General features: G+C 38.2%; 1 protein-coding gene across 2 annotated transcripts in view; it reads left to right on the top strand.

Moving 5' to 3' along the window:
- The window catches only part of ARHGAP21 (Rho GTPase activating protein 21), a 112926-nt gene that overhangs the window by 32023 nt on the left and 61153 nt on the right, over positions 1–19750 (top strand). For both annotated transcript variants that reach the window (XM_066199130.1, XM_066199137.1), the window contains 2 exons: positions 13623–13805; positions 19710–19734. In XM_066199130.1, coding sequence (XP_066055227.1) covers positions 13623–13805; positions 19710–19734 — 208 coding nt within the window. The remainder of the gene's footprint in view (positions 1–13622; positions 13806–19709; positions 19735–19750) is intronic.

Below are 19750 nucleotides of genomic sequence, written 5' to 3'. Positions count from 1 at the left end.
TGCAGCATATATTTCCCAAAGCTTATTTTTTAAAACAGGAAGCGAACAAGTATGAAATAGCAGGGATATTTTCTTCTGTCTATCATGGTGGTTTAAATTTTAGAAAAAGTATTTTCATAGTGTGACATAGAAGTTACTATGGCTGGGTACAGTTGGCCTTTGCATTCTGATACAGCAAGTTGTTATGTGTATTAGCATGTTTTCAAAGGATATGCAGTGTTCAATACTAAAACAAAAATCCTTAAAATCATTCTGTGATGTAAATCAGTGAAGTTTTGTTGGCATCAGTGGATTGCAGTTTTTAGTCCAAACATTGGATGAGATTGATGGCTATCACGTGGTGATGCATAAATAATTACTAAGAGGCCTTCAGTGACAAACTTGATTGCTTGCAGTTTTTCATCCTTTACATTTTGTTCATGGGAGAACTGCACTACCTATGTTAAAAATATTTCTTAAAATGAGTTATTGCAAAGTACCAAAGTGTTTTCTTTCTTGCATATGTTGTCTGTGACAGCTGTCTTGTGGGACATGAGGGATGGATTAAAGTGTAATAGTCTTATTGGCAATTCAGAACTTCAGCATGGCTGGAAATGTAGAATTAGTGAAGCAGAGTAGTAGGCAAAAAGTTTGTATCCAGTGAGGGATCTCGGTAAATACAGCTTTATGGGCAAATTATATTTGTACTTTATCCAGACTGTCCTGACAGTATTATAGATGATTAATCCTATTTTTAATATAGTCTTGTCTTAGTAAACAAGGAATTGTTAGTGTTTTTTCTTAAAGAAGAAAAAAGAAAGGGCTAGAGTGCCTTAAAAAGTTAATGCAATTTTTTTCCATATGGTAGTCTGGTGTTCATGGAGTTGTAGTCTTGGAATCATAACTTAGCATGCTAGCTGTGGTCCAGGAGGAGTTCCTCAGTGAATGTATGGAAAAGTTAGGTAATACTTTTCCTCAGTAACATGTGAACTGGGCTCATCCTTGGTAAGAGGTGATGGGAACTACTCCCTCTGTCCTTGTAAGGAGCCTCCAGCACCTGAGCAGACTCTGGAGATGCCTGGTAGGTCAGCTGACCTTGTGGCCCTGATGAGCTGCAGTAGGGCAAGTATGCCTGAAACAATGAATACCACTGCTTCAGATGGTTGGAAGAAGTACTGGTAGGTAACATAAAGTAGGTGATACAGTGCTTCTTGGTTTTTTCCCTCCTTTTATCACAAATGCCTTTCTTTCTTGTGTTAGGAAACAGTAGACTACAAATTGAGTTCAAGTTGTCTTCTTGCCAGCAAAGAGAGACATATGTTAGTTTGAGGAGAGCAGATCAGATCTTCTCTTGTCCTGTTCTCACTGCTTCTTTGATAAACTGCATCAGGCTTTTTTTTATTTATCTTATTGCACCCTAGCCTCTAAAAGTAATGATAATGTTCTTTGAGCCATATGAATACTTAAATCTTGGGTTTTTCAGTCAGGGATAAGTATTTTGCAAGTTCTGTAAACTTCCACTTGGTCAAATTTCACTGCACAGGGTGGGCCTCATCATTGCAGTTGTTGGTCTTGGAAAAACCTTCTCATCAAAGTCTATTTTGATGTACATGAAGGTTTGTTGTTATGTGGTGACCTAGCAGCCAAGGTGTCTGATTTCTGTTCTTTTAGCTGGAGTTCATTACTGCAGGCAGTGTGCGAGGATGCGATGTTGTGGTGCAAGCCCAGCTCTTGCCTTTCTCACCTTCGTTCAAGCCTCAGAGTGCAGCAGTACTGCAGCAGCTGCTGCACTGCAGTTATTCCCCTTCCTCCAGAGAATCTCAATTAACATTAAAAATGCTTTTCGATCTTCCAAATGTGTCACTTGGAGGATGAAATAACGAAGGTGTCTGCATTTCTCCTGAGATATTTGCAGCTGATAATGGTTTTGAAATGTGATATTTATTATCTTACTGTGCTTTTACTTCTGTTCATCTGCTGCCTCAGAGAGGGAGGGAGGCAGTATGATAGAAATCTGTCTGGTAGCAATGCAGGGTTTGCTGTTTTCAGTTTAAGCAAAAAGTGTAAAATCATTTCATGAAACAGCTGGTAACTTAACTCATTGCAGAAATTCACATTGCTGGAGAAACATTTTGTAATGTCCAGAAGTACAAGGAAATAACTTGGCAACAGTGAGCAATTCAAGCCACAATAATAGGCATGCAAAGACAAGTAGGTCTTAAATAAGCAAATATATTTGTGTTAAAATAGATTTCTTCTCTCTCCCACCTCCAACCTCCAGACAGAGAAACAAATGTAGGTTTAATTATGTGTATCAACTGTTCTTACTGACATATGCAGTGCAAACTGTGTGAAAACATATGCAGGTCATATATGATAGTGTCATAAGTCAATGTTCAGAAGCTCTTGGATTTGCAGTTAAACTGAAAATCCTGTGGACAACTTTCTTCTATTTATCCTCTTAGTGACATCTCTAGGCATAAAGATTTAATATATTTTTTCAGGGTAATGACTTCACGCTCCTTTTTAAAGCATTTTCCTGTGCATTCTATCTTTGTTAAATAAGTTACTCACTGAAAATGCTGCTTTTTTTCTCTGTTATATATGCACAATTGATTACAAATGTAGAGATTGGTCATAATTTAATTTGGGTGTTTGGATATGTGGCTTTGCATCTGTGTATGCTAATTTAATTTATTTCGCTTTACAGTGGACAAGGCTTTCCACTTCCAAGTTCAGGGCTTTGAAACATAAGAGTGTGTTGATTTGCATGTTATAAAGAATGTTGAAGTTAAATGTCTTAAACACAAGACCAGGATTGTTTTTAAGTGTTGAGTTTGCAACAGTTTATTAATAAGTCATTGTATTAGAAAGCTTTAACATTGAGTATCTTGAGCTATATGTAGATTTATTTAGAGGTTATTTTTGAGAAGGGAAGATGTGTATGTGGGGAGATAAAGAATCTTGACACACTGGTCCATTTTGTGGTGTTTTGAGCCATGTTCTCTGTGTTAAAATTCCTGTGATGTTTTTTAGCCTTGATCCACGCAGCTGTTCTTAAAACTCCCCCCATATGCCTAGATAATTCTTCTGCAAGCTGAGTCGAATTCTGGAATAACAACCCATGTGCAATAACTATGTTTTTAAGGTTACTGTTTAGGTTTGACATTGAAGGATCAAATCCCTGATGTCTTCCAAAGCCTTTTGCTTGGCTTTGGGCAGGTCAGGAGACTTTTCTGATATACGTGAAATAAAATCCCAAGAAGAGCTGCTGTAGTGCAGTATTGAATGAGTTTAAGCCTTAACAGCTTGAATTACCAGCAGGTACAGCGATGCGCTTATGCAGATGAAGGGATGTATCTAGTCTCTAAATGACCTCATTTTCTTGTTTGCAGAACACGAATGAGCATATTCTGTTTGTGTTGAAAAGTTCAGTAGTTTCAATAAGAGAAGGTCAGCCTCATGCCTGCATTCAGTAGAGAGCAGATCTAAGGACGCACTGTCCCACTGCTCAGCCCCAAAACAGTAAAGCCCTTACGCGGTATTGTAGCTGCATCCTGGAGTAGCCTAGTCAACACAGAGGTTTGCCACAGGACAAAGAAGCTGTGGAAAAGTGGTTGTTCTCTTGGGTGGTTTGGTCAACTTTAAATGTGTCCCTTGTAGAGTTAATAATTTTTTGGCCCAAAAGACATACTGTAGTTTCTGGCTACAGTGGAGAAAAACACTATGAAGGGAAGGAAATCTGTGGGTAGTTTCAGGGCTGGTAATAGTTTCAAGTGTGGAGCATCAGGTTATTGTAATGGGGTCTGTGCAGGTGATTTTGGTCATTTTACATTGTGCAGTGGTTTTGGTTTCCTTGAAGGCTCCTGCAAAACTATTTCACATGCAAATACGTTTGTGCTTATACTGTGGTGGAAGTGTAGTGGAAACTATCTGGTATCTTGTGTCTTCGGTAAAGCCTGGGTTATGCTAGAAATCAAAAAGAGTACAAACTTCATTGAAACTCCATTCCTATTTTTGCAGTAGTGTACTTAGCTGGGGACAGAGGTGGCATTTCTTAATGTCCTCTCCCTGTTTGTAGGAAGCAGAGTGGGTCATGGGACAGCTCATAGTCTTGGATCTGAAAAAATTCTATGGGTTGAAAGAGGCAGTATAAGGCAGCTCTTCACAGCTGGTGACTGTGCAAGGTGCTCTTACCACTTCTGTCAGACTGCTGAGAAGATTCTTTTATCTTGCATGGAGTAACCTCAAACATTTCTTCAATGCTGAGGAGCAGAAGTATGCTTTCTTTGTCTCCTGTCTCTGATATTTCCAGATTACACTGTAAGGTGAGGACAGAGAACATCCTATTCTTAACCAGCAATGACAGAACAAGCAGAGAAGGAAGATTTTCAATTTAGCTAAATTAAGATCACATGATATTTCGCTGTTGTGCTAGCTACCAGCCCTGCAGATGTTTCCTTTCTTTCCAGTTTAAGGATGTAGCTGTTAAGAGGGGAGGCTTTTGCTAATGGGTCTATAAGAAAACAAGGAAGCTCTCAATTTCTCTTTGTTGTTAATGTTTTTCTGACTAAATTTAATATTATGAACTCCATGTTTGTTGTTATGAATAACAAAATTCAAGATACAAACAAAATACATCGTGAAAATAGTTTGCATCTCTGTCCTGTGATGTTTTTCATTATATACTTTTTACTCTTGTCTTAGTGCTGTTGCTTGAAATGGACTGTTACTCTGTGGCAATATGAATTATTATCTGAAGTGCACTTAATTAGCTTTGCAAAGAATCCCAGTCAATTAGTACGCTTTTTGGATGTGCACAAACTGCTACTACTACAACAAATATATATATATATGTACACACACAACACAGTATACTTTTTTGTGTGTATATATGTGTATAAAACTAAAATAGACATATGGTAGATTAATGAATTGAAATATGCTAAACTTGGTACTATCTAGAGTTTAAAGGGAGATCTGAGAAGCTTGTTTGTTTGTTTGTTTGTGGATAATTTAGGGGTTAGGGGCTAAGTGTGGAGAAATCCTGTTTAAAAAGTGGTGGAGCACTAGTCAAACCAGACATGATCTTGGTTTAGGTGAAGTTAAGAGCATTGTTCAAAAGGTTCAGCTGTCAGAACTATAGTGTGAGAAAACCAGAGCTTGTGCTGTGCAGAAAAAGAAAAAAGTTACTTTAAGTCTAGGCAGACTTAGTAAGTTGGAATTTTCCTTACTTCAAAGTAGAACTCTTTTCTCAGTCTCGCCTGGCCTGGGAACCTGGAAGCTGCTTTCCTTCAAGCAAGTATGTCTAGCTAGGCTCAGTTTGCAGAACCACTTGGGGTGTTACTATTTTTAATCCAGAGCCAAGTAAACTGAAAAATTTTCAGTTGACCAGACGCATGGAGGGGACATGTTTGAGATCATCCTTGCTGTAGATGGCCTTCAGCTCTGCCTTTTAGGTCTTGTGGAGTAATGATGAGACTGACATGAGCACCAACTGCTTTACAGAGCTGCCTCAAGTTTGAGCTGTGTAATAACATGCACACATGGAGGTTTTTACTGTTTGTTTTCTGTGTATGCCTTGACCTTTGTGAGAACTGAAATCCTTTATCTTGAAAATACTGTTTCTCCTTTGAGTGACTGTGTTTACTACAGTGCTAGTAGTAGAGAAGTAGACTGAAAGTACACAGAAACATGTATCCCTCTGTCCTGCTTCCAAGCCCAAGCCAGCTCTGTAGTCTGCATGGTGCTTGACAGAATTTGGTTTCCTTCCCTGTGCCTCCCAGCCATCTGCCATGCTGGCACAGATGCTTTGGTTCTGAAAGGTCGCAGATTTCCCACTTACTTCATACACTGGGAGTAGTTATGTGTTGCCATCTTAGTTGCCTTTATCCCTACCTGGTCTTGGTTTGAGGATATGATTTATGTATTTTATTGAATTAGAGTATTCAGTCCTGAGATGCACTTCAGAGTTCGGTGTCCTCACTAACCTCTGCTACAGGCAGGCAGCCACTGTCTTTGTTACTGAACAGCTTCTGTTCCATCTGGGTGAGATTTGCAGTCCTAAAAGACAGGTCGGTTTGCTCCCAGGATTGTGTCCTAACACATGCCTGAATTCAGTTTGGTTAGTCCACCAAAAAGGGCCTAGGCTTAGTGCAATGGTGGTGTGGTAAGAGGTGAGCTCCTGTGGGGGTCACACCTAGACCTGTAGTCACTCCATCAAGTGATGCTCACATCTTCATTGCCTTCCTTTGCTCTGAATTGTCTCATTGTGGGTCTCTGCAAGACCCATAAGGGGGCCAAGAGAGGCAGAGCTGCTCATGGAGACTGCCTTACTGTTGCTGGTGGCTGCTTGAGTCCCACCTCTCCAACCCAGGTGAGCAGCAAACAGAAGAAATGGCATTGTTGTACTGTGATCACTAATAATCTGTTTGTGTTTTCCTGTTGTTTGGTATTGAACCATTAATTGTAAAAGTCTCCACTTGCAGTAATAAAGGATTTGCATCTTGTTCTAGTGGTAGTTGAATTCTTCCGTTTGTTTGCCTCTATTACCCTTTCCAGTTAGTGCATCCCACTCAGCTGCAGTACAAGAGAAGTGTTAGTGTTGGAGGGTCTCAGCAAATTTCCTGTGCTTCATGCATGCGTTACACTTGCCTGATAAGAGATGAAGGGGGCCCCTGGTGATTCTGAGTGCTGGTGCTTTCTCTGAGTTTGGGAGTTGAAGTCTTCCAATGGAAACTTTTCTATTTTTTCTTCCCCCTCCCCGCCTCCACTTCACAAAGAGCTGTAGCATGGAAGAGCCGTTCCCCCAGTTCCAAAACCAGACAGCAGTCACCCCAGAGTGAGGGCCCTGACTAGACCAGCTTTATCTGTCTCTGTTAATGCTGTCTACTGATGATTTTATGTGTGTGGACTCAGGCTGTGTTTATCTACACATCTTGTCTTGTGGTGAGTGTGGTTCTGTAGCTGTTTGATCTTTAGAGCTTTGAGGGTTTGTTTACATCTGCATTTCCAGTTTCAGGTGCTTCATGACAAGGCAGCCTCCTCTTGGTAACTACTGAAAACAGACTCAGCAGTTACAAGCACTGAGCAACCAAGTCCTTTCTGCAGCTTTCTTAAATATATAGCACTGAAGTGGCCAGGATGGAGACAGAGACCTTCTATCTCGTGCTCTGAGGGTCTTGCTACAAGTCAGAGGTCTGTTGAGTGGAATCCAGTTCCCTGTGGCCCATTCTGCAAAGAGGAATCCTTAGATATGTTCTGGAGTAGGAAACTCTTCTGTGCTTCAGCACATCACTGTCTCAGACTGACTAATTTTTCTGTTTGGGGAGCACTGTAGATAAAAGCTTTCTCAGTGGAGTGAATTAATTTCACTACCTTGTATCACCACATAGTAAATGTCAGCAATCACATAAATATATGGTTGGTACTGTTAGGTTGAGTATATTGTGCTGTGAATCTGTATTGCATTTTAATTGTATCTTGAGAGTTCAGCTCATTATTGGATAGAGGGAAAATTTTAACTTAGTGATTTATTTCTACTTGGCAAAGTTCACTTTGGCAGGCATTGATTACGTTCAGCCATGTCAGATAAAGTTTGTATTTCTAAAAGGTAGACAAGAAAGAGGATGTACTTTCGGATTGGAGTAGGTAGAGCATGTAGGTAGGAACAGTTAATTATTGTTTATTTATCTGCCATCAGCTTGAATCTATACATAAATTAAACATTATTAATTTTTTTTAACCTTGTTGCTTGTTTAGTGTGATGGGTGACACTGGAGTAGCATGCAAAAACGAATGGTCCAGTTTGATACTAAAAATACTGAAACATTTGGGATATTTGTTAATTAACTGTGCACACTAATTTTGGTGTTAGTAAAGACGGGACAACTTTGCTATTATGCATGCACTGCTGCATGCGTCTTTGGAATTCAGCTGAGAGTTTTTTTAACAAGTCTAGCATGTACAGCTGTTAAATATTCAATTGGTGTTTTTCTCAGGTTTTTTTTGGGGGGGAGGGTTTTTTTTTTTTTTTCCTTTTTTTTTTCTTTTTTTTTTTTTTTGGTTTTGTTTTGTTTTTTTTTTTTTTGCCTCTTGCTTTCTGCTAATTCTAGATGCCTTTTTATGGTGTCAGTTACCATCCACAATCTTACATCGAGGATTTTTATAGATTTCCTCATATCTCACCAATCTGGCAGACTGATTTCTGACCATCCATGTGGGTTTGGAGAATATTGTTGATTACACTTTGTAGCCATCCTTCAAGGACATAAAACGATAAAACACTTCTTTGAGGGGGGGACACTGTCAGTATATAAACTGACAGGTTATATTTCCTGCCTGAATTTCTGTCTCTGTCAACATCCGACCTTTTCAGGGCGAGATGTCAAATTTTGGTAAACATAAAAGTCAGTCTGAAGTTTGGACAAGTGGGTATTGGACACAGAGGCCTAAAATGATTTGGGTTTGGGGTTTTCTGTGTTCCAGTTTTACTGCTGGTCTCTTTGCAATGACTTTTTCCAGTAAGGAATAATTATATTTCCTGAGGCTAAAAGTGATGGAACTAATTTACTTGTTTTGAGAAGAAGGCTGTGTTCTGAATACCTGGAAGATGGATTTACTTAAAATGTCACCTTTGTGTCAGTAATTACTTTTCTTCAACTGGGAATAACTTCTGTATAAGATGCTGTTTGTGCATTCCAGTTTGATTTAAAGACACATTAGAAATTATCTCACTACATCTTTAGACTGTTTCAGTACATGATCATGGCATTTAGCTTAATAAATGTGAAATTAATTTCCCTTGAAATTTTGGTTTATTAGCTTGAGAACTGAAAGAAAGAGACTCAGTTTACACCTCGTGTGAGTGATCCCGCTTCTCAGGTGCTACTAAGATAAAATATTGTCTGTCCTTGTGTGCTGGATATGCTTTCCTATGCTGCAAATGAGGTGGAGATACTGTATCTCAGAAAAGGTTGTATAATCTTTTACATGGCTGCCTTAAAGGCAGATTTTTTCCTACACATTCTGTAGTCTTAGCCAGAAAAAACCTTTCTATTTCTTCTTTGTTAGCTTTTTAAAGAGCCTATTTCGTTGTCACACTAAAGTAAGGCCAGACTGTTGTAGAAAAGCCTTTCTCTCTGCAATAGCAGATGTTTAACAGGGCAGTTAGCTAAGTGATAGCGACTGGGTACAAAAACTGGGGAAAGCAGATGACCCAATACAAGAAATATCCCTGTTTTCAAGTGAATCCAGCTATTATTAGAGTGTTTGGAATATCCTGTCACTGTCTCAGGAAGATTTTAGGGATTAATAACTATGGGTTTTTTCTCTGGCTTATGTCAGTAGTTACTGAAAAGCCCTAAAAATCATACGATGGCTGTTGAATCAGTAAAATCGGGTAACATCAGCTCATTTTCTGTTCAGCATATATCTGCCTTGCTGAACTGCTATATCAGGTATCACTTTTCTTGGTAGACGAGCTAAAAGTTGAACATTTGCTAAGTGCAGCTGAAGCAGGTGCTGCTTAGCACAGGCAGTCTCCGTGTTGAGACTGAGCTACTGATAGATAAGTCCCGTGGATGGCCTGGTGGTGGGAGAGGTAATTTGGTTGGTTTGGGAATTGGGGTTTTTTTCTTTGTTTTAGTTTGGTTTTTAAATACAGATGTAGGCTTTGAAAGATGTGGTCTGGGAAACCCTTACTTCTACAATGAGACTTTTATTTACATAATTTATTTGTGAAGCATTCTGTATGGTAAAAACACATAAACTAAAACAGTTTAAAAAGATAGCCAAGCTGGATACCAGTCCCATGCCCCATTTCTTTCGAAATAATTTTGAATTTGGGTACTGAACACAAAGATAGAAATTGATTGCTCATACCAACTTCAAAAGGGCTTGAATGATTTTTCCAGAATAGATAGTACAATATATCAATTATTTTTTATGTTCACAATTTTTCACCCCTGAAGACTGTGTTCAGAACTTAGACCATACCTATTTATCTCTTTAGGTAGTCGAGATGACTATTCTTCATTTATAGCTTCAATTGCCTACAACTGTCATGTAAGCATTTTTAGCTTGTACAGTACAGGCCCGTAAATTGATCAGAAGGTTAAAAATTAGAGGAGCTTTGGAGAGTATGCAGGCTAGATGTGCTAGCTTTTCTAGTTGTTATTTTAGACTGATATAATGGGAAACTATTGCTTTGAGACTTACTTTTAATTGGAAATAATATTATTTACAAACATTAATGCTATTTATTGATTTTTTTTAAAATTCTGTTACTGCATGTTAAGCAGCCAGTGATTCCTGTAGTTTTTTTATAGTGCCATCTGATTTTTCATGGATGTTTTCATTGCTCAGAAAGAAGGGTTAAATACAATATTAAAAACAAGGTATGCATTTTACAGTGCGCTTAAGCATCTGTTGTGTGTCCTTGCAATTGCACAGAACAGGAAATGATGCTTTGAGATACTTTGTGCAGAAACCTTGTATGAAAAATTCCCTAGGGATATGATGTTTGAATCATTTTTAGTAGCCTGGGATTCTTCAGTCCTTGAACTTGATTGTATGCATTCTGACTTCGATTTTGAGGACTGAGTCTATGGAGAAATAAATATACAGATCTTCAGTAAGGGCTATGGCACAATAATCTTTGGTTTGTTAGATCTTATATGAAAATTAAACATTCATTTTTTATCTCTTGTAATGCAAATGGCTCTACCCAAAAGACAGATTCCTTTATGGATAGGAGATACTTATGTATTTGTAACTTGATATTTGATTTGCAAGGAAAACTGTATAGGGACTTTGCCTTCAGTAGTGTGTACTTGCCTGTGCTAAACATCATCTGTTTCTTGCTTGCTGTGTTGCATCCTTGTTTTGTTTATGTTTTTGAGAACTTTTATTGTTCCTTTTTAAAGCTTTTTCTGGCAAGGAATATACTGGTGTGTGTGCTGTGGTTGGAAGTGTCACAGGGTTACCCAACAGATGTTGACTCTCTTTATAAATCAGATTCTTGCTTGTTTATAGTGGTGGCTGAAAATTGCTCTTACTGAACATGTCACACATTTATTACCGATACTGGCTTTTTCTGTTGCCCTGTTGGCAGACCTTGCAGGGGTCCAAGGTTGGCATGAAGTTCACCTTTCCCTTTTGGTGTGCTCCTTCAAGAAATAATTACTTGACTGTGGGTTTATGAGTAACTTTTAGTTCAGTAACTTGTGAATGCTAAAAGTTTACGTGAAATTACAAGGAATTTAGAGATTCTCCTGCTGCACTGAAATGCTGAAACTCCTGTTTCTAAAAGCCAGTGAAATTCTCTGTATGGCTGTATTTTGAACTGAGGTTTCAGTACTTGTGTACGTAAATTACAGTCATCGGTTGTTGTAAAGACTAAAACTACCTTTTGGCTAAATAACGAGGTTTTTGTTAGAAAAAAGATGGAAGTATATTGAAGACTGAGATTTTTTTTCAGTGCTACATTTAAGCTTTCTGTTTACCTATTTCTAACTATGGGTGTTGGCTTATGAACATTTTTCAATATCTGTGGTTGTTGGATCATTTGAAATTTTGCATCGTGCATTGTGTATAAAAATCTGAAGGAGAAACAAAAGATTGAGAGGGAATATTAAATGGATGGGTTGCTGTGAGTCACTTGATGGAGGAAATCACTGTCATTTTTTAGAGGCCAGTGATATTTTTTTTTTACTAGGAGCTATTTCTTTTGCCAGTTTACTAGGATCAAAATGTTCTTACTGGCTCCAGTTTCTGCTTGTGTCCTGAGACTGAAAGCCTGAAAAGCGACATTTATTTGTGCAGAACTGATAAAATGCTCTTGTGTTCAGAAGCTGAACAGAGTGGTTAAGAACACCTCAATAACAAACTCCATCCTTAGGCTAAAGGATTATGTAAATTTTGCCCTAATCTTTGCATTGTTTGAACTTTAAACTCAAGCCTCTCATCTTGGCAGTTCTGCAGTGCTCACTAATTTTTTGTTCATTAGTCATCTAATTGCAGAGTCTTCTTGGTTTCACACTAACACTTTAAAACATGAATGAAGATGATAAATGATAGATGAGTGGGCTGAGATAGTCGTTGATATTTATAACTGTTCTTTCCAAAATCTGCTGTTCATTCTTCCAGGCTGTTTGGAAGAGCAGGCTATCAGGATGGATTCTCCATATTTTCTTGTTCCTGAAGCAGCTCCATTGCTTGGCTTGGCTGCAGTGTCCGTTTGTTGTATTTTTTCTTGCTGAAAACAGTGTTGTTGAGGGTAGGGAGGCTGGTCTTTGGAGCACTTGCTAATGTTTGCTGGTTCTCCCTGTTGGACATAAGCAAGATGCGGGTTTCTGAGGACAGACTGTAGCATCTGTGGACAAATGTGTTGTGTTTTACGTACCTGAATGCAAAATGTTGTTCTGGTGGATTAACTCTCACCAAGGAGCTGCAATATTTTCCTTGTAGTAATGCGTGTTGCTCTCGTTGTGGTTAGAGTGGAAATGCTCTGTCTTCTCTGTGGATGCCGGTTTGAGTTGGCTGAGCCCACCTTGCTAACTAGCACTGCAGTTTGAGATTCTAGCTCTAAGACTGAAGCAAATGAGATTATTTTCGAGTAGGACAGGGAGAAAACGCAGTAAGTTCTGACAGGGATCAGCCAGTTGCTGAGCCACAGGAGCAGAGCTACTGGAGGACAAGAAGACTATTATTTCTGTTTGAATACGCTTTGAATAGGCTATAGGCTCTGGTATCTAAATTTGTTTCACGCATCGTTGAACTAGAATCTTTAGAGGAGGGTCATAGGATTTTGCATGCTTTCTTTGTGTTTCCTGCCTTTGAGTGCTGGTGTGGCACTCACTTTGAAAGTTGAAATGGAAAATTTTATGTAAGGCTGAGAAGGTAAATATTTTAATATGTTGCTTGAGTCATAGGTATATAAAATTACCCATAAGAAAAAAAAAACCCACCCAAGATTACTTATTTCTGCAAGAGAGGAAGGATTGCAGTTGGACTGTAAAAGGAAAGGAGACTTTTTTACTCTTGTGCTTACAATTTGCATACTGAAATGTTCAGAGAAGATAGCTAAGTGTGGAAAAAGCAAAGGTGAAGTCATCGATATGTCTATAGGAAAATGTCTTACTGGGGAAGTCTAAGCAATTGCGTGTTCTGTTTTACTTGTATTAAGTGAGGAGGTACTAGTCAAGAAAATCATCCCGGAATTGTGTGGGAAGCACAACTTCGTTTTGTACTTGTGTGTGTGAGATATGTACAGCCAGAAATGGGGTCCCAGGGAAGTTACATGTTTATCTCTAAATGGAAGGCAAATAAAACATGCAAGCTGTACACATTTCTTGTGGTTCCTTCAAATCTTTCATTGTTGAATGTTGGTTTTTTTTTAATATCTAACTTATTTAAAATGTGTATGTTATTCTTTGTGCAGTATGACCAGAGTTGCAATGGTTTAAGAGGTGCTGCTTTACTGCACATTTGAAGATGCTAGTGATCATAAAGTTATTTTGATTATGGGGAGAGAAATGCTATTTTCAAGTGTACAGAAATGTCTAGGAATTTTTACTGTTGTGTTCTTTTTATTTTTCAATGATCCAAATTAAAACTCCTTTGCATATCTTTTTCTATTTTAGACATCAAAAAATAAAGATGGAAAAGAGCAGAGCGAAGCTATATCACCATCGGAGGAGGAAGAAACTTTCTCTTGGCCTGGTCCTAAAACTGTCGTGCTAAGGAGGACATCTCAGGGTTTTGGCTTCACCTTAAGACACTTCATAGTTTATCCTCCGGAATCGGCAGTTCAGTTTTCTTTTAAAGTAAGTGGAATTAATAATGAAGCACTTTATATAAAGCCTTGTACCCTTTAGGGTCAAAAATCCAGCTTACTTGAAAATAAATGGTTTATAGATCTGTCTTACACAGACAAAAGATCCCTTGTAAGGTGAGTGGGCTCGTGGCGTTGTTTAATAGCTGTTCGCTGATCTGTTCCAATAAAATGGAATTCACTGAGCACGTCAGTCAGTTAAAAATATTTTTATCATGGGTAAGAACAGTGGTCATTGCAGAGCAGGCAAGCATTTCTCTGTACAGAGTCATCTTTTATCCAAAGCCAGTGTCATTAATTAGTCTGTACCTCTTCTGAAGTGTAGACTTGAAGGGTATGATGTTTGGGTTTCGTTGTTGTTGTTATTGTCCTCTCCCCTCCCCAGCTGAAATTCGTCACACCATCACATTAAGAGATGAAGAAGAGTGTTTGCCTCAGTTTTTAACTGAGTATCCTGAACTTAGTGTACATTTAGAAAGGCAGATTATGTTTCTCTGTTACATTCTTTCTGCTGAAAAGAGCATCTGCAGTTCTCTGTTAGTCAGGAGTTGAATACATACAAGATATATACAGGCCTACATTAAAAGACAACTTTCTTAAAGTGTTTTACTTTTTTTAATTTAAAACAAGAAAATTTGAATGTTAAGTAGCTAATTGGTCTTCCTTGCTCAAAGCATGTACATGCTCTCTTTTGAGGCTGAAGCTTTTGGAAGTTGCTGTAATACAGGGTGTTGAGAAAAAGTCCATTTAATAATGAGATGAATTTGAAAATTGAGAGAGGGTGTTTCCTAGTGAGTTCAGATAACATTTCCTCATTTTAAAGGCATCAAGTGTAATAGTTTTCATGAGCCATGCTACCCCTCAGTTTTGCTTTTGCTTTTCCAGTTAGGCAGAAGAATAAATTGTTACCAAGCTGAGGAATGGATATCGAAGCTTTCTGGAAAGAGCATGAAGTTAATTGACTCGTATCTCTGCAGGTGTCTTTCAGTAAAGTTGTCTGTCCTTGCCTACCCTTGGTGGCTGTAAGATTTCTTTTGAAGTAGAAAAAGCTTTGCAGAAGAAAGTTGGCACATTTTTCCAGTTTACTGCAGCTATTCAGCCTTCACTTGAGTGCCTAATTTTTTTCCTTGACAAGGAGTGACTGAAGTTACATGGAAGTGAAACTATTAGCAGTATCTGGTGAGCCAGATCCAGCATTTCTGTCGTTGAGCACAGGTAATAGCAGTCTCTGGTTGAATTCAGTGTGAAACAGAGGAAGGAGGGTGGGAAAGTCTTAAGGACAAATGACATGCACTTGTTAGCATCTCTCAACAAGAGCCCCTATTTGTGCTGAGAGTGAAAATAAACAGCATGAGCAGGATTAGACTCCTTCACGAAGAAGTGACTGGATATGTTCTGGAAAAAAAGCCATCACTAGATGTCTGTGAGGGAATCAATATGTTTTTCATAAAAAAGGAGAAATGAGACAGGCACAGGGGAAAGAGCATTATAAAAAAGAAATGTCAGTCCTTCCTCTCTTGTTCAAATCTGATGCTTTCTGAGAGACCCAAGCAGTTTGTAGTGAGCCCAACACCTGTAAATCTCAAGACTTGTCTTGAAGCTCTTAACTCCCTCTTTTTCTGCAAGAGAGATCTTCAAGTCTTCTTAATTTTTAATTTTTATTTTTTTTGCTGTTTCTTCTTTGACATGTTAGAATCTGGTTCGTTCATTCCCGTTTCTGTCTGATTTTGAAAAGGAAATAATGAGATGGTTGTATACTATAACACCTTTATTCATGGATTCAGTTACATGTAAAGATGGTAAGGTTCAGGAGTCCTTGTCCTGAACAGTTATATTAATTAACCTGAATAACCTCTTTTCTGCCCTTTAATGTCCATGAGGTGAAGCAAAAAAAAAAAAAGAACAGATCTTCCAAATTACTACTTACAAGTCTTCATAAGGTGGCTTTTGTAGAAATCTGTGTACCTCAGTTACGGTACGAAAGAATGAAATTCACCCATTGTCAGCCTGATCCTAATATGAAGCAAATCTGATTTCTCAGCTGTTCAATAGGATCTTTGATCAGATAAGGTTACCAGCTAATTACAGTCTCTGTCATTGATTGTAAGCTCAAGTATCATTCCTCTCATTCTTCATTGATCCAAATTGTGCCTCAGAAGTCACAGATGTTTCATTTTGCACTCCTCAAAGGGAGTATAGTAACGATGATTATGATTTGGTTTTCTGACTGTTTTTAATGTCGTAGTAGCCTTGTCCCTCATTCACACCTGAGGATGCAGCCACTGCTGATGTAAGACAGAGATTACAGCTGGATGTTGAAGATGCCCTTGACTTAACAGCTGGAGTCACTCAATCTTTGACCTGTTTCTCAGAGCCACAGCCCTTTTGGTATCACAAGTGTCAATGTGATGCTGGTGCTTTCCCTCTAGATCAGTGCAGAAGTCTCTATTGTTTACCCTAGGGTAAAAAGCACTCTAACTCCTTTAATTTTATTGTTTTTTAATTCCTCCCTGCCTCCCCCGCCAAAATAAGCTTGACCTACGATCTCTTAAATTTTACTACAGATCAACATAAACTAGTAGAGGCATTGAAGAGAAAGAAAAATATCTGAAAGTGCTTTCCTTTGAGCAACCTTTCCACATTCTTTGTAGATATATGTTTTTTGATTTTTTTAATCTCTACTATAGGTTCCAGTTCAGAAATACTGGTGAAAATGTCTTCATTCAAAGTTCTGCTCCTGTTGCTTGTGTTTTGCATATTTGAAAAAACTGTTAATGGGTCAGGTGGAATCCTCTGGGAAGAGGATGACAAGATTCTTCGCTAGGGGGAACAGTGGCATCTCTAGGACATAGGGCATAATATTCTTAGCCTGCATGGTGTGGTAAAGATCACACCACAGCTGCATATTCCATGAGAATTGGAAGATAAGCTTTCTGTATGCTGGAGAATGCTGCTGCTTGGAAAGTCACTGAGCTGAATTTTCTTGGAAGCCAAGAACTGCACACCAGAGGATGTATTGAGTGGAGAAGAGTGGGCGTTACCTAATAAAATGTATAATAACCTGTTCTCTGCTAAGATGTGTTCGAGGTGTTGAGCTTTTAAATTTTGAGAAGTTCAGCTTTCTAGCCGTCAGCCTAATAAAACCTTTGTTCATTTGGAAAGCCTTTTTGTTCATTGTCCTGAAGAACTCGCTGCAAGGAAGGAGATCTAGGCAGATCTGCCTCCAAGCCCTGGCTGACTGCTCTGAGTCCCAAAACACGCTTGTCTTGTCACATGAACTCCTAATAGTACTTCAGGTGATTTTTGTTTTTTTGGGATGTCCTTTCCCCATGTGAAAATGATTGGTTATGATCAAGTCAGGGAAGTGTCTCTGGATATTTTAAAATGGAATGCTAGTATGTTGTATTTAAATTATTTATATTTTATTTTTTGTATATATGTTTATATATATAATGCTTTTATGTCTAATTCATTTAGCATTCCATATGTATGTTGAAGTGCAGGTCTAGGTCAAATTCAGGGTATTTTGCTAAGTTCTACTGTCTTTTTGTGGTTCCTGCATAAAACAGCTATTTAAGTACAAATCAAGGGTCTCTTTCTCATTGTAATTGGCCTTAATTAACTAACTTACAAACACTGCGATAGGTTATGGAAAAAAAAAACGTTTTTCTGGTCAGTCTCTTAGGAGACACAGCCCTGTGTGAAAGATGACCTTGGAAACTGAGGATGTGGTTTGACACGTTTCATTTTGGCAGAAGTACTTGGCTGTGCTTCTGTGGGGACACACACCAAACTGGGAATAGCTGCACATTTAGAAATAACCCATTTATGTATTGTGCTTGCTTCCCATGCCTCCTTTCCCTTAAGAAAGTGAATCAGGAATGTGTGGAAGATTTCTTAAGCTGGCATTGAAAAAAGCAAGGGTTGCATTATGCCCTTAACATCAAGGGTTTATTAGCATTTGTTAGAAACATGCTATTTTTGCATGTGATGTTTGTTCTCCCAAGTTCATTTTTCAAGAAGCAAGTAAGTGATAAAATCTTTTCAGGTATGGATGCAGCAAATACTGACATCTGGCCACGTGTAAGGAGTGAATGTAGGAGGGAGAGCTGGTTCCAAACACTTGTGTTCTAAAGCATTCATTCCATTTTTCAAAGCCTGATCTTATTGGCTTGATACCATGAAAAACTAATGTTTTGCAGCTGTCTTTGGTAACAGAATTTTGCATGACCAGTGACAAAACTGACAAAACCCTCTGTAATATTTCATAAATTATGGCATTTCTACATTAACTAAATTTTCTTTTCCAAAATATTTGTTACATGGCATCAAACCAAGTAACCTCCCATACATGCAACCCAAATTTCTCAGACTGAGTTCTAATATTTCAAGTCCTAAAGATGTTTTTTCACTTGACAGATAGGCCACAACTCAAAGCATGCAGAAGTTACCTGTCTAATTCTGAGCTGCTGATTGTAGTTCAAAACCAACTAACTGTTACAGGGCTTCAAGAGTAAGTTACGGTCCTTAGCTTCTATTGTGCCATTTTTACCAAAGTACAGAGCAGACAGGACTGTCCAACTTAGAGATACACTGTTTGGGCAGCAATGACAATTATTGTGGCTCTTTAAAAGTAGAATATATGCTGTAATTTTGTTAACTCAGTACTTTGGGTTTGAGGGAGTTCTTTTATTCTTTATTCCTTAAAGTTATCTTTCTGTAATAATCTTTCAAAGATCCAGCAGAACTTCTGTATGCCTTGTAGGAAATTTATTACTGCTAGGGCAGACTTGTCTCTTCCTCACCATTATACAGTGTTCATATCTGGGTCTTATTTCCTCTCTTTCTTCAAGTCTTTCTCTCTTGAATGGATTGCTCAGGTCAGTGTGTAGTTGCTTTGAGCTTATTTAATTTGAAAAATAGAGTGATTTTCCTTTAAATACAAAATACCTGGAAATTTCGAGTTAGTCCATCTAAAAGTAGGAGAAGGAAATATCCAGGTGAAAGTTATTTTTGTGGTCGTTTCCTTGCTCCTTCTTTCTTTCAGGACAAAGCTGTTCTAATTAGTTGAGGTGAATAGTTAGAAATATTTCTCAAATACTGTCTCAGAAATTGTATTTGTTTAGGTATTTATTACTCTATGAAGACTGCAGTTTAGAAAGCAACCTGGTATTTTCCTAGTTAGGTAATTTTGCTTCTTAAATGGTAGAACTTTGTAGACAAGGTTAACCGTGATCTTCATACCAAAATATTGACAAGAAAGTAACATAAGTAATATTTTTTTTTAGTTTAAGCATGCCATTTCCCCCCAGTACTTTCCAGTTGCGTGACTTCAGGGATCTCAGTGAGCAGAAGGGAGACTCTTCAAGGTTGTTACTAAATAGTGTTCGGGGTACGTATTTTCCCCTAGCAGTAGTAGTACTGAGAGCAAAACAAACTTGGTTCAAATTTCAGGAAGCATATTGAGACACGGCTTACAAAATATTTTATATCTCTTGCATATGTAGCTTTGAGTTATGAGGTGATTAAAGTGTAACCTTTCCTGCCTGGCTTTCAGGGTGAAACATGCTTGCAAGGACACACAGTGCAGTATGAGGCTTCATGGTAGTATTTCATGGGGTTTGATACATGTGTTTTAACATAATCCTGTTCATGTTGTTTCTGTGGGAATGTTTCATAGGGTTGTGCTTAGCTGTTGTTTTTAAAATAGCTATTACTCTACATACTCAGAATAAAAGCTGTAATTCTCTAAGTTGAATAGTTGTGGAGAAAGTAGGAGGTACCAAAATACAGACTTAACCTTATCAGTTCACTTCAAGTCTTTGTATCTTAGAGATGCCTGTGCATTTGTTTCCATTTATTGAATTTTTAATATGCACTCTTTCTTCCTCTTTAGGATGAAGAGAATGGGAATAGACAAGGTATGTCTTGTTTTTA

Source organism: Chamaea fasciata, unplaced genomic scaffold, assembly GCF_029207755.1.
Source record: "Chamaea fasciata isolate MVZ Bird 193981 ecotype frontalis unplaced genomic scaffold, bChaFas1.0.hap1 SCAF_1, whole genome shotgun sequence".
Taxonomy (NCBI): Eukaryota; Metazoa; Chordata; class Aves; order Passeriformes; family Sylviidae; genus Chamaea; species Chamaea fasciata.
The sequence above is the reverse complement of the archived record's forward strand: the minus strand, read 5'-3'. Positions and strand labels throughout refer to the sequence as shown.